At 39.2% G+C, this 15,163-nt stretch overlaps 2 protein-coding genes across 3 annotated transcripts in view; one reads left to right on the forward strand and one right to left on the reverse strand.

Annotated features, from left to right (window-relative positions):
* Positions 1–728: 728 nt before the first annotated feature.
* On the forward strand, positions 729–4,682 carry LOC102302773 (jeltraxin). 2 transcript variants are annotated; one of them, XM_042225801.1, is made up of 5 exons: positions 729–898; positions 929–978; positions 2,562–2,848; positions 3,471–3,598; positions 3,784–4,682. In XM_042225801.1, exons 1-5 carry the CDS (start codon positions 780–782, stop codon positions 3,950–3,952), a joined length of 753 nt encoding a protein of 250 aa, XP_042081735.1. In that variant the 5' UTR covers positions 729–779; the 3' UTR covers positions 3,953–4,682. The 2 variants fall into 2 exon arrangements, with proteins under 2 accessions (XP_042081735.1, XP_005938931.1); XM_005938869.2 differs by having other exon boundaries at positions 729–978.
* Positions 4,683–8,494: 3,812 nt separating this feature from the next.
* Positions 8,495–15,163, reverse strand: part of LOC102313307 — a 6,956-nt gene continuing 287 nt past the window's right edge. The window contains exons 2-5 of the mRNA XM_042225802.1: positions 14,742–14,927; positions 12,568–12,854; positions 12,082–12,209; positions 8,495–11,193 (exon numbers count right to left, since the gene is read on the reverse strand). Coding sequence (XP_042081736.1) covers positions 11,004–11,193; positions 12,082–12,209; positions 12,568–12,854; positions 14,742–14,927 — 791 coding nt within the window. The 3' untranslated portion in view covers positions 8,495–11,003. The remainder of the gene's footprint in view (positions 11,194–12,081; positions 12,210–12,567; positions 12,855–14,741; positions 14,928–15,163) is intronic.

The following is a 15,163-nucleotide window of genomic DNA, read 5'->3' on the forward strand; positions in this document are numbered from 1 at the left end:
AAAAAAATCGGATTTGATCAAAAAATCGGAATTGAGCATCAAGACCTGCAGTGTGAACGTATCCTTAGATGCTTTGATTACTACTTTGCGTACTCTTGGCATTCTCTCGATTAGCCTGATGAGGTCGTCACCTGAAATGGTTTTCCAACAGTTTATAAGGAGTTCCCAGAAATGCTGAACACTTGTTGGCCCTTTTGCCTTCACTTTGCGATCCATCTCATCCCAAACCATCTCATTTGGGTTTATGGTAAGGTGACTGTCGAGGCCAGGCCATCTGGCACAGCACTCCATCACTCACCTTCTTGGTCAGATGGCCCTTAGACAGCCTGCAGGTGTGTTTGGGGTAATTATCCTGCTGATAAATAAATGATGGCCTAACTAAAACTGGTGGGATGGCATGTCACTGCAGGATGCTGTGGTAGCCATCCTGCAGCCATCCCATTTAGAAATTTAATTGCATTCTACAGACGCAAAGAGTTATAAAAAGAACAAAGAACTAATTTGATTCCAATGTGAGGATGAAACATTACAGATATTCTTCTGTCACCAGAAAGGAAATAAAGGAGCTGGATTTTAGTGTTTTTAAAGGTGTAAACTTTTGCAGAGGATTGGGGTGTGTGCTGTTTAGTTTTTACTAAACCTGCTTTTGGGAGCAAAACCCCAGAAGTCAACATAAAAACACATATAATGAAGAAAGAAGGAAGGAAGGAAAACGTTATAACGGCTTTTTTGTTGTCTTTTTGCCTGCAGGAAGTTCTGAAATAAATCTAGACGGGAGGATGTTCACTTTGTCTCGTAATTATGGAGGAGTAATCTTCTATCACCCCAATTATCATTTCCAAACTCCCTACCCAACCAGAAGCTACAAAGTCGGATCTCCAAACACCACCACCAAACATCCAAACACCACCACCACCACCACCAAACCTCCAAAGACCACCACCACCAAAGCTACAACCACACAGAGTCCAACCAGAAGTGAGTATGTACATTCAAAGAGGTGGTGTAGACGCAGTCAGCGGTTTATTCTACTGGCATTAGATTTACTGGTTGTACAGAGAAGGATTAAACAGCTACTTTGATCTGAAGCAGGACTGGAAAAGTCCTCTTTTTTACACGGTTAATCCCAGAGATATTTGAATATATGAAAAAGAAGTGTGTGAAGGTTCTCAGTCATCCAGATCATTGTAGTCTAAGGAGCTTTGAAAGAAAAGCGTCTGGACTTCTTTAAGGTGCTTGAAGACGTTTCACCTCTCATCCGAGAAGCTTCTTCAGGGTCCTTTTGTCCCTCTTGGGGTGACACTCTCACAGGGCTTAAATCTTGGACTCTCCACCATTTGACCCTAGAACTAAAGAAGCTTCTCAGATGAGAGGGGAAACATCCAGACGCTTTTCTTTCCAAGCTCCTTAGACCATGAAAAAAAAGTTTCAAGAATTCATCTCAGGTTTTCGGCATGATAAAAAATTGCTGCTTGGGGCTTGAATTGCGAGAAATAAATTTGAAAAATTACATGAAATATTTCTGTTAGCTCGGCGAGCTAATTATAACATGAAAAATTTTGTTAATTGACAGAATATTTTTAATGCAAACCCACTGTAATCTTTCCATGTTCTGTGCAATATTTTTGGCTCATGTGCAATTATTTTGGTCCCAGTCTGTTTCAATGTTTCCTACACATACACCATGTATATAGTTCCACTCACATATGTATACATATACACTGTTTTTTATTTTATTTTATTTTATTTTTATTCTATTTATTTAATTATTTATTTATTTTCCGCCTTCGTTGTATATTGGTTTCTCTTCTTCTTACTTTAGCACCTTTGTGGTTCAGCTACCCAATTTTGCTGTGCAAGAAACTGCACAATGACAATAAAAAGCTCTAAGTCTCTAAGTCTCTAATAATATAGTTAAAATATAATATTTTCATATAATATTTTCATTCATATTTTCATAATAGATGGTAAAAAAACAGGAACTTTCTGTTAATAGTTTTTCTTTTGCTTATTTATGTTGGTGAAGTGTAAATGGCCATAGAGGAGGTCTTTATCAGTAGGAAAAGCTGTAAAACTCATGGAAACACAGTGAAAAGCATGAAATTTACGTCCTCCTCTACACTGTACAGACTGCCAGATTGTAGTCTTTTGTAGGCCAATTCCAGCACCCGGGCCTTATGCTTGACACCCCTTGGTTTAGTCTGTTTGAAGCCAGACAACAAAATTGGCAAAAGTGCTGACTCTGTAAGTGTATAATCTTATACACTGTAATTCCATTAAACTAATAAAATAAAAATAAAAAACACAAACAAACAGTAGTGTAGCATTGCCTTATTACCCAGAAGTCCAGCCTGTGCAGCTGAATGACTGTGTGCACTGCAGATCAATGAAATTGATCCGCTGAAATTGGTACAGTTTATATTCACATTGATCCTGAGCAGGTAAAATATCTTGCAAACCAACTAAAGGAAAGAAAACATTCGTCAAAGCCCGATGCAAACTGTTTCCAATCATTTTAAGGAAATGTGTTGTCCAACCCGTTTTTGTTACATCTCTTGCAGGTGTGTCAGTGTGTCTGCGTTACATGACTGACGCTGTGCAGCCAACCTTCCCACTCTTCACTCTCAGTCCAGACACATCCTCTCTGAGTCTGCAGCGTAGCTTTGACACGTTCATGCTGTCCTGTTATGATTCCTTCAGTGTGGACCTGCAGCCCATTGTGCACTTATGGCCAGACATTAAGCAGGACATCTGGACCAGTGTCTGCCTCACTGTGGACACCAGTAAGAGTGTGGTCCAGATGTTCAGTGGCGGGTATATGAGCCCCAGGAAGGTGATGCCTTATCAGGTGAGAATGTCGACAAAGTTAGAATCAGCATGCTAAAAACTGTGTGGATGCACAGACAGAAAGACAAATTCACTAAACAGAGCAAAGTAGTGTGCGAGTCCAGGTGTGCAGGAAGCATTCTGGTCAGATTAATGAACCACCTCAGGTATTTATTTATTTGAGTATTTTTAATTGAAATGTCTCTCCAATGAGCGGAACCCAGACACCTTTCAGAGGAAGTTCATTTTTCCTCACTTGTATCCATGATTTTCTCACAGCTCGTGGTCACAGGGAAAAATAGATCCACTGGTAAACTTAGAGCTTTACCTTAATATTCAGCCATCTCTTAGTCACATTACAGTCTGTCCTCAAGAAACAAGACACTGAGATAGCTGGACTCCACCAGCTGGAACAGTAACTCCTTTCCACCCTTTTTGTGCCTGAGACTTCAACAGAAGACATAATAATGACAACATAGAATCATTTTTTGTTTTGTTTTGTTTATATCTAAGTGAAGAAAACACTCAAATGACTCCTTCATTGTAATCCAGATTTCTGAAAGGCTTTAAAAAGTAGACAATATTATTCTCAAAATCACTTAATCATCTTTAATTTTGATCTTCTCTTTTTTCTGTGTGTTCAGTATGTGTGGTCAGGCGAGCCTGTGATTAGTTTCCCAGGTTTTGATGGTCAGCTGACAGACGTCCAGGTGTGGGACTATCCTCTGCGATATAAAGACATCTTCTACTACATGAGCAGAAGTTATTACGGGTAAGATCTCTATGCTGAACTCACACACCGACCGTTTAATCATAACCACAGTATAAATGACAATATTAAAGATATAAATAAAGTAAAAAAATCATTTAAAACAGGCCTTGTCTTAAATTTGCTTTTTAATGTTTAAGCTTTGTTTTAAAAGCTTGTTAAAAGCGTGTGTTTTGTTGTGGTTTTAGGTCTTACAGTGGCTCCGTCATCTCCTGGTCCTACATCAGATACGATAACAGAGGAAGGGCAGTCTTGGAGGACAACTTTGACATGCGAGCAAAAGTTGAGCAAGAGAGTAGACGGAAGGAAAAGAAGATGAGATTCTTCAGTGTGGAGGAAAACAAGCTGCTGCTTTAATGACAGAAGATGAAACTGTCCTGTGAAGCTGAGATGTCTCTTTTCCCAGTGGCTAAAAACTGGAGGGTGGTCCCCTTCTTCCCCTTCTTCTTTTGTATTAATGTATATATCAGAGTTCACTTCATGCAGCTGTACAGTGTAATCCATTATCTTTTATCTTTTGTTTCACCAGCCTTTTTTGTTTTTGTTTGTTTTTTCGATTATAATCACTTGAAATCTGAAATATCGGTGGAAGTTTTCACAGAGGTGAAGGCTGAGGTTAAATTTCCCTTTGACTTCTAAAGGACAGTCTTTTTGAAGCTACGGGAGTTGCCATATGAAAAATTACAATTTAATGCACTGGCAAAAGTCCCGACTGTGAATATTTAATCTCTTATTTTACTTGGAAGTTTTACTTTTAAAATATGAAACACCATAAGAAAAAACAACAATTCAGCTCAAATTTATAAAGGAATTCTGCTGTAGTCAGAGAAACCTGTCAGCAAGACTTACTGGGCTTACCCTGTAAAGGAAATGAAGAAATAATTTACTTTATGACTTAAATATCTATCTATGAATTTAAAAAAAAATGCTGTTTTCACTGTGTAAGAAAATGAAAATTATATTGTAAATTGTGAAAAAATTATTATCAAAAATGATTTACACATTACTTAAAATTACTTGCAGTACTTAATTTGCTTGTAGTATAACTATTTCTTTGCTTCCAGTAAAGTGGACTGTCACTCCCTTACTCTAGTGTGCCTAGCTTTAATTATTTCTGGAGCTCTGCATGAAAGTTTGGGCGACGAGTTTAAGGAAGTGAAAGATGAAATTTACAGACACAGCAAGCTGTTAATATGAGATAAAGTTCAGCACTGGTTTGAGTAGAGGAAGTAAAAGCTCACATACAGATTTAATGAAAGCTAAAGTAACTTAAGAATTTCCATATAGTATTGGTTCTTGTGTCAGCTTTACCTCTTGTTAAATGATGTGGAAAAGCTGTTGTGGTGAGCAGAGCTACTCAATCTTTTAGTGTTACTTTAGTCTAAATAGACTGGAATCAGCCTTTATGGACTGTATTCATACCGCACAGCAGTCATGACCTCTGTGTTGAACTTGCAGCCATGGTTGAGGTGTGTTTGCTGATAGTCCAGGAAGCAAACAAAGTCCAAAATGCCCAAAACACAGGAATAATATCAGAGTCCAAACACCAGAAATCACAAGGGATACAAATACAGGACGCACAGAGCGAGGAAACAAAGAGCTGCAACAACAACACGACCCCAACCCAAAGGACAAACCAGGACTGAAAAATATATACAAGAGATACAAGAAAACACAATCAACATAAGAAAAAGAAGAAGTTTATTTGTGTAGCAGTTTTTAAAGCACACAGTTACAAAGTGAACAAAGTGATTTTGAATAAAATCACATTACAATAAGTGTACTTGTTATACTTCTTCTTTTATAAACATGTGTCTTGTTTCATTTATTTATTTAGTTTTTAATAAACAGTTTAGTTTTTCGTAACATGAACGCTAACATTTCAGATTCAGAATCACAACATCCTATTTAGTTGTTTGTGCACTTCTGCTTAATACCAGCTGATTGCTGGAGGTAACCATGTGTGCCTTTGCTTTGTTGGTAGCAGTTGAGTGGAGGCATTGGTTCAACATCAGTGACCGCATAAAGGAGTTGGGCACTGTAGGTCGTACTGGCGCTTTCATTTTCCACTGCTCACATAAAGTTACACTGTTTGAATTTTAAATGCCAGGGGGCCACGCATTAGGTGTATAAATCATGATCTTGTCCTCTGCCTCTGTTGTCCTTCTTATCTTTACTGACATCGCAACAATGACAGAGAGATGCGCTGGAATAAAGGCACCATTCTCAAGGCTTCTGTAGACTACATCAGGAAACTGCAGAAGGATCAGCAGAGTGCCAAGGATGCTGCGATGAGGCAGAAGGAGTTGGAGCAAGCAAACCACTCCTTATTAATTTTACATGTCCGGGTCAGTTCAGTTTTATTTATGTAGAGCTGTTTCACAGGAATGGTCATCTCAAAGTGCGTTTTGTTATAAGCTAAAGACATTAGTGAGAGGATCCTGACAATCAAATGAGGCTGTATGAGCAAACACTTGGTGGCAGGGAGGAAGAAAGAACTTCATTTTGACAGCAAGAGATCTCTAACAGAACTATTTAGGTCGTTGGTTTGTTACGTTGATTTGGTGGGTTTGCAGTGATATCATGATATGACTTGATCATCAAGGGTTTGCCAACTGTGGATTTTACAGCCATTAAAAAGACTATCTACTGTGGACATATATGATCTCTTGATTTTCATCAGCTGAAGGCTTTTCAGGGAGCTTTTAGAACAGCCTTATAATAAGTAATTCCAATCAATAGTGCATCCTAGAAGCTTCAGTATGTCTCTGATTTACTTGGCAGAGGAAAGAGGGCATTCTTAGTTTGCTTGTTAAAGAAAATGTTCTTGGTCAAGAATAATCGATTCTTATAGCTGTCAAGGTAATGCCATCCAGACTCTCTCTCTATATATATATATATTAATATTAGTGGTACTATTATACTGCCATAGTGCCTAATTTTTCTATTAATAAGCAAATCTTAACAAGAAATCATAAAGCAATGTTATTGTATCAGCCTATCAGTGACTAAATGGTGCATCAACCAACGACTGAATACGTATATATCTCAAATGAAAGAACAAAAACTCAAAGTTTAACACTATTGCTTGATGGGAAAACACAGACTGCTGGAACACGTTAGCATTAGCAGGGATCGTGTTAAAGAATGCAAAGCAAGAGAAAGAAGCTGAGGTATGCCAAGTTACTCATGACCTGGACTGCAAATCAGGGGCAAAAGGTTTGATGAACTGATGACTCCAAATTTAGTCTAAATCATCATCATCATATGCAGAGGAGGTCAGGAGAGCGATACAGCAGTGAGTGTCTATAGCTGTCTATAAAACACGGTGGAAGCAGCAAGTTTGCTAGTCTGCAGCATTCAGATCCACCCCAAAGACTGTTCAGTGCTCAGAGAAACTGCACTATATCCAAGAGCTGCATCTGAGACTCTACAGGCCTCAGACAGCATGTTAAATGTTAACATTCATGACAGTATAATTAGAAAAAGACCAAAGAAGTATGGCTTGTTTGGAGGGGCTGCCAGGAGAAAGCTTCTTCTCTTAAAAGAACACAACAACTCGGCTGCAAATTTGCCCTTGAAGAAGACTTCTGCAGCAACGTCTTTTTAACAGATGAGACCAAAGCGACGGTTTGGCCATCATGCACAGCAGTACCTTCAGCAAAAATCAAACACAGCATAAACACCTCAATCCAGCTGTCAAGCATGCTGATTTGAGGGTGGTGATTTGAGCTTGTTCTCCAGGCACAAGAGATAGGCACCTTGCAGTCGACAAACTCCTCTGTATGCCAAAGTTTTCTAGAGTCAAATGTCAGGCCATCTGTCCGACAGCTAAAGCTTCTCCTAAATCAGGCCATGCAACAGGATAATGACCCCGGGTACAGCAGCAAATCTACAGCATGGAAGCCCAGACCTTAACCTGACTGAAATGCTGTGTATAAAGGTAGGCTTGCAAATGTCAATGAATTGAAGCAGCTGAAGTTATTGCTGCTAACTGCTGGTTCTGTAAACTACTCAATCGCAGAATGATTGCGATGTTGAACTAAAACAAATGTCTGTATCCTAAATTGTGGATATCCTATTGTGGTGCTCTAAACTGTAACACTAAATGTGATACAGAATGTTTTCTTTTGTATATATTATTTGACATCCAGTGGTTAATATATACCAAAGAGTATATATTTTCATTATGGTCAACAAAATTTGGGACTAAAATCTGGATTTAGATACATGAAAGCTTCTTGTTCATTTTGTGCCACGTACTGTCACATACGCTAAGTCTAATTACACAATGATTGCCTGAGCCTATTCTTGTTAAATGATGAAAAACCCAAAGGCACGTTTCAGCAGTGGATCTGTGTGAAATCAGCAACATGCAAAACGAAATCAAAATGTGGGCTATTGAGTCGAAAAACAAAAATCGCAATTCAATCATCTGAGCAGCTTTACTCATGAAATGATAACAGTTAGCTGAATTTACAGTGGCTTGCAAAAGTATTCGGCCCCCTTGAACTTTTCCACATTTTGTCACACTACAGCCACAAACATGAATCAATTTTATTGAAATTCCCCGTGAAAGACCAACACAAAGTGGTGCACACGTGAGAAGTGGAACGAAAATCATACATGATTCCAAACATTTTTTACAAATAAATAACTGCAAAGTGGGTGTGCGTAATTATTCAGCCCCCTTTGGTCTGAGTGAAGTCAGTTGCCCATAGACATTGCCTGATGAGTGCTAATGACTAAATAAAGTGCACCTGTGTGTAATCTAATGTCAGTACAAATACAGCAGCTCTGTGACTTGTGTATGGTCACAGAACATCCACAACTGACTCCTGGAAGACGTATGGAGCGAACTCCAGGATTAAAAAAAAAAAAAAAAAAAAACCCAAAAAAAAAACAACCAACACTTACCATAGCTCCACAAAATCTGGGTTCGGAAGAAAATTCAGGGGGAAGTAGAATGGGAGGGAGAGCCTTCAGTTTTCAGGCCCCTCTTCTGTGGAACCAGCTTCCAGTCAGGAGACAGACACTGTCTCTACTTTTAAGATTAGGCTTAAAACTTTCCTTTTTGCTAAAGCATATAGTCAGGGCTGGTTAAGGTGACCCTGAATCCTGTAAACTGCTGGAGAGTATTTCCTTTTTGGTCACCTTTCTCACTCAACATGTGTTAATAGACTTCTCTGCTGAATCACACTTGTTATTAATCTCTGGATCTCGTCCACAGCATGTGTTTCATCCTGTCTTCCTTCTCTCTCCCCATCAGAGGGAGCATTCAAAGAGCTGTGCGACGGACGCCTGATGTCGGAGTTTTGTCACTTCCACAAGTTGTAAAATGTTTTGCAGATCCATTGCAGACCCCCTGCACTAGCCTGTCCCGCCGCCTGCTCGCCTGCCTGTTCTTTTGGAGATTTACCTCACCTCTGCCTGTGATCACCGCCCGCATCTGTATTTACTGTGTATCAAGTAAGCTCTCCAACTCTCCCTGTTTACATATGTTCACCCCTTGGCTTGCGGCGCAGTTCCCTAACTCTGTTTTGTCCCTCATCCTCAGTTCACTCCAGTGCACCACCCATCCTCCCGCATGCATCGGCTCTGTTTCATTCCCTCTCGGTCCTTGCACATTTATCCGATCACTGTAAATAACCCCGTCTCTTGTAAATATCCCCTATCACTGTAAATAAAACAGCATTTACTGCAACCGCCGAGCCTGTGTGTGTTTCTGCTACTGAGTCCAGCCGTTATAGTCAGTCACCTAACATAAAGTAGGGAAACTGTCACGGTTCTGCTGTGTGGCAGGCAGGTTTAGGACTCAAATGCAGGACTCAGACCACAAAAGAGTTAAATTTTGAGAGGCAGCTGTTATTGCCGCTGAACATCCAAACACGATGAGAAAGAACATATAACCAAAAACTGGAAACTAGAAACTAAGGCCTGAGGAAAAAAAGAAACAACAGGAAACTAGGAAGCTATTAAACTTGGAACAGACTCTGAAATAACGAGGAGCACGGAGAAATACACACACTGTAAATACACAGGAACAAGAGGGAATGAGGAATTGACCTCACGAGACAGGGGAAGCGAAACTAGAAACGCTGACATGAAACAGACTTTCAAAGCTAAACAGGAAACAGCCAACTGACACAGACCCAGACCTGACACTGAACCAAAAGGGACACATGAACCAAACCTAAAAACTAGAAATCACAGAACAAAGAACTAGAGCACTAGAAATACAGAGAAAGAAACCCAGACACTAATTGTGATAACAATGAGGAAAATCAAACATCAAATCAGAACACAAGAAGTCCTTTACAGCGAAGAAATCCTAGAGCAATAATGATAACAAAATAACACAGGGTCACCGACCCAGGACCGTGACAGAAACACAGAGCAGGCGGACACACAATCATGAGGGACGAGGCAAAACTGAACCAAGACAAACTGAAAAAATAAATGTAAAGCATAAAAGATCAGGAAGTAACTGAACACAGGGAAATACAGAAATACAGACGTGACTCAGAAATCACAGGAGTGCAGGAAAAACAAACTCAGGGGCATAAATATGATTACAAATTCTCAAAGGAAACTGAGAATAAAATCATGAAGAGAAATAAAATAGAACTTGAGCTGAAGTGACACTCTGTGCTAATTTAAAAAGTATTGTCACTTTTTCTTATTTCCACTGTTTTGATTCCCTCTCTAGTCCCTGTTTGATTCTTAGTTGTGGATTAAGCATGAATGTGTGCTGCACTTAGGTCTTCAACAAATCTGACACCTCCAGAATCAAGCAAGGCCATTTCACAAAACACCGAACTGCTCCTTTAAAGCACAATATAGCACCTTAACAGATATCATTCATTACTCTCTCTCCACCACCTCTGTATTGTTGTTTTCCATAATAAACACACAAAAACAACCACAACACATAAAAAATGAATAATTAGCTTCAGATTTTAATTTTTTGTCCAAATCTGTGTCTCAAATTTTTACTTACGGTAATCTTTTTTCTGGTGCATTCACAGCCACATGCAGAGACATCTGAAGTGCACCTTGACTAATCAGTGTAAATTCACACTGGTGATAAAGCTGAGTGTGGAAGGGTGGAAAAGAAGCACTTTTTGGCACTTTACCTTCATTTTTTATCAATCAAGGTTGCTGTTTGGATCAGATGTGGCAGTTTTCAGCTACGTGCACAACACAAAGTCATGCACAGCCTGAGGGAGCATGGACGTGTCCAAAGTGAGAGAGTGTAAAATTAGTTTCCAATCTTGCTTCATAAACAAAACCACACACTGAAATCAAATCAAACATTTAATTTCAAAACACGATTAATCACTGTCAAGTCTTTTATGACTGGATTATTTTCTACTAATTACCCTACTCCATCCCTACTCTGTCATCATTAAAACAAGTGTTGTCTTTTTTCCTCCTCCACGCTGAAAAATCTCAGCTTCTCTTCCTTCAGGCCACGCTCTTGCTCAGCTTCCCTGATTGGTTGTTTTGCCTGCATGTCATAGGAGTCCTCCATGACTGCCCTTCCTCTGTTAGAATAGCTGATGTAGGACCAGGAGATGACAGAGCCGTTGTAAGACCTAAAAACACAAGGCCGATTATAAATAAAAATAATTTTGTTTAAAAATAGATTATGGATGTTAGATATAGGGACAGCTTTTGGTGGCAGTGTAATGCAAACTCAGCAGCACACAATTATAATTGCAAAGGACACATTTGGGCAAAATATGGTGGTTCTAAAGAAACAATTCACTCAAAAAACAGTAAAAGATAAATTGTCTGATTCTTATACAGCACATTTCTACTCTGAGCACTAAAAGTAGCACTTTCTCTACATAAGTGCTTTCTGTTCAACATTCATACACATTCACTGGATGTATCACAGAGTAAAGTGGAGTTAGTGTCTTGCCCAAAGATATTTGGCACACAGACTGGAGCAGCCAGGGATCAAACTACCTTCCCTTCGATGACCTCCTCTACCTCCTGAGCTGCAGCCACTGAACCAGGTACCAACCAGGCACCGCGCTCACATAGATGACTTCAGGTCTGCACTGTTATTTAACTTGATTCCAAAAGAGGGCGCTCCATGCCCAGATAAACTTTCTCCGTGATGACCATCAGCTGATGGTTGAACATTTCTAGTTTGTGCTACATATTTTAACATGAGATGTCATGCAGAGAGATGACAGAGAGATAACTATTGTTCTCATTAATAAATGAAGCAGACTTCTCACACCCATTGTGTAACATTATGATGCGTTTAGTTCATGTATTAGACTTTTTTTTTAACTATTGGGAATAAAACACACTTAAAATCAGTCTTAATGCAGTGATGATGGTCTGTGCTGCAGTGAGGTTTAAGTTAGCTGTACATGTAAAACTGGAACGCACACACACACACACACACACACACACACACACACACACACACACACACACACACACACCACACACACACGGGATCTTACCCATAGTAGCCTTTAGTGATGTAGTAGAAAACTTCTTTATAGTTCAGAGGATAATCCCACACGTGGACGTCTGTCAGCTGACCATCAAAACCCGGGAAGTCAATGACAGGCTCACCTGCCCACACATACTGAACACACACACACAAACGCACACACAGTGAAGGTTTTATTGGCTAACAGGGGTGTTTGCTTGTGTTTTTTGTTAGACTGCTGTAGACCTGAAATATGATTGATGTGTATATTTTGTTACCCATATTTCCATAGTTTGCATTCTGAGTGAAAAAAATGGCTTTTAAACTTTTAGAAAGGTTACAGCTTCCTCACTGTGTCATCATTTATTAGATGTTATGGATGCAGTAACTTTTCCACTCGCCTCAAGTCTGAAAGATGTTAATAAATAAAAGTGTTTCCTTTTCTATGCTACGTATCTAAACTAAACATGTGGGTGTATGTGGGTGTCTACACACTAATTCTAATAATTCTCACCTGAGATGGCAGCACCTTCCTGACGCTCATGTACGCACCATTGAACAGCTGGACCACACCTTTACTGGTGTCCACAGTGAGGCAGACACTGGTCCAGATGTCCTGTTTAATGTCCGGCCATGAATACACAATGGGTTCCAGGCCCACGCTGTTGTGATCCTGATATGATAGCGTGAATATGTCAGCGCTACCCTGCAGCTTTAGAGTGGATTTCTTTGGACTGACAGTGAAGAGCGGGAAGGTTTGATACATATAGTCAGTCATGTAACGCAGACACACAGACACACCTGTGAAAAGGTGAGTAAAAATGTAGACGTTACTTAACATGATTACTGACTTTACATGCAGTTTAAACAGGTTAAATTGGTTCCTGGAAATGGTCAGGAACAGTGTGTAACAGGCTTTGAGGTATGTTCCCCTTTCTGCAGTTAATAATCTCTATATCTGGGTGCTTAACCCACCACTGTTTCCATTATTTATGTAACAGATGAGCCTTTATGCTCCACCTTACTGATGTCTTCTTTATCTCTTGTCATCGTAGGTTTGCCTTTTAGTGCCATTTGTGTTGCTATGTCTTTTTCTGGACTTCCTTATCAGCTTCAATAAATCTAAATAATAAAGGAACTGACACCTGCACACCTATTTCCATCACCATGGTAACTTGTGCCGCAGACCTAGCTTCTGCTTAAACATTTTATGTTCATGAGATCAACAGGTATGAACTCGTCACCTACTGACCAATCAGTTTTCTGAAAAATACGTCACCTTTTCCTCAGACCTATTAAAAAGAGCCTGTAGAGTTTTTGTCTTTTTTGGATGAGTATCATGAAGAAATAGTGACTCTTAGAAGCATCTTTATTGCTTGCCTTTCCCCAGCTGTCCACATACAACTCTTAAATATTTTTATAATTTTTTAAGCTTTAATACAGTGGTATGACCCTAAAACGAGGCACCTATAGTTGTAGAACTTGCTTTTAGTTTGTATTCCAGTCTGTTTAACATCTCTGAGTTTTTCCAACATTATAATTTGAGCATCTTTATGAAATATGGGCCTCTGCAGTCTTCATATGCTGCCAACACCGCCTCTTTCATAGTTAGAATGGTTAACCCTAGATTTACCTTGCGTCCACTTTTGTGTGACCTCTTAGCATGGGGATGTAAAACATAAGGCCTGGGGTCAGATTTGGCCCAGTAAAGAGAGTTAATTGCAAGTAATAAAGGTTTTTAAAAACTATTAAATGACAGGGTTTTTTTCACAATCTGCCTTAGAAATTTCAGTTTGGGATTTTTTTAAAACATTTTTTTTGTGTTGTTGTTGTTGTTTTACAATTCGAAGACAGTCTGGGCAATCAGCTACCAAAATGTTTTATGCAATTTTACTCATTTGAGTTTTTTTTTTTTTTTTTTTTTTTTTTACAATTTGAGCCCAAAGAGTTCTGTTAAGATTTCTTAAATTTACCACAACAGAATTTTTGTATATTGTAGAAAAACTACAGGTAAGATTACACTTATTTAAAAATTATGGTAAGATACCTCAGAGATAAATGTGTAGAAAAGATTGAATTCAATAAAATCAAATTGAATTGAAGTGGTGCGGCCCTCTTAAGATCAAAGTTGGTTATATGTGCATTGTAATATGAGTTTGTCATCCCTGGCTTAGTAGGACTCCTGATGTTGCAGTAAGGGAAAGCCAGATTTAAAACGCTATGTCCAAATTGTTTTGTGTGTATGTAGGTTTTTAAAATTTTTTCATGGATTTCTGAACTACCGAACTTCCTAGCTGGAATCCCGGGATCTCCCAGGATTGGGGACGATATTTTCCAGAGAACTGATTTGTCATCAGGGAGGTCATTCTGTTTATGTTGATCTCTTCTTTCCACAGTCTGCTCTGGGGCAGGTTATCTTCACAGCTTTAGCTCGTCGATAAGAAGTTAACTGTTTTTGTAACCCTGAAAACCTGCTTAGTAAAAAAGGCATCTGCTACCTTTTTAATGCACACAAAATTATGTCATGGTATTACATCAGGTTTTGATACAGAAATGAACTGTAACAAAGATTGTGTTGCTCTTGGTTTTCTTTTGTTTAAAAACCTTTCTATAAGAGACCAGACCAACGAAGAAACATAAAAGTCAGTGTTTGAATAATGAGTACAAAAAATTGAATGCCCTGCTCACCTGTAGTTGGACTCACTGCAGTTGGGGCTCTGGTTGTAGCTGCGGTGGTCATGAGAGCTCTGTCTTTGTGTCTTCTGGTTTGGTAGGGAGTGGGGAAATGATAACTGGGGGGATAGAAGGTTACTCCTCCATTATTAGAAGACAGAGTGAACATCTTCCCATTTAGATTTAGTCCAGCACGTCCTGAAGAAAGAAACAGAAAGCCTGAACTAATATAAAAATGATCCTTTCACTCTTTGTGTGTCTGTCAGTTTCCTGTTATGATACTTATATAATTCTACTCTACCTCAACACGTAACGCACTACAAGCCTCATTCATGCAATCAAACACACATTTAAGAAAAAGAATACCTCCTACATCACAAGTTTGTGTGGTTTAGATTTGGTGTGTGTGTGTGTGTGTGTGTGTGTGTGTGTGTGTG

The sequence above is a fragment of the Haplochromis burtoni genome, unplaced genomic scaffold (genome assembly GCF_018398535.1).
Source record: "Haplochromis burtoni strain Fernald_Lab_line unplaced genomic scaffold, NCSU_Asbu1 Contig_183, whole genome shotgun sequence".
NCBI classification, from domain to species: Eukaryota; Metazoa; Chordata; class Actinopteri; order Cichliformes; family Cichlidae; genus Haplochromis; species Haplochromis burtoni.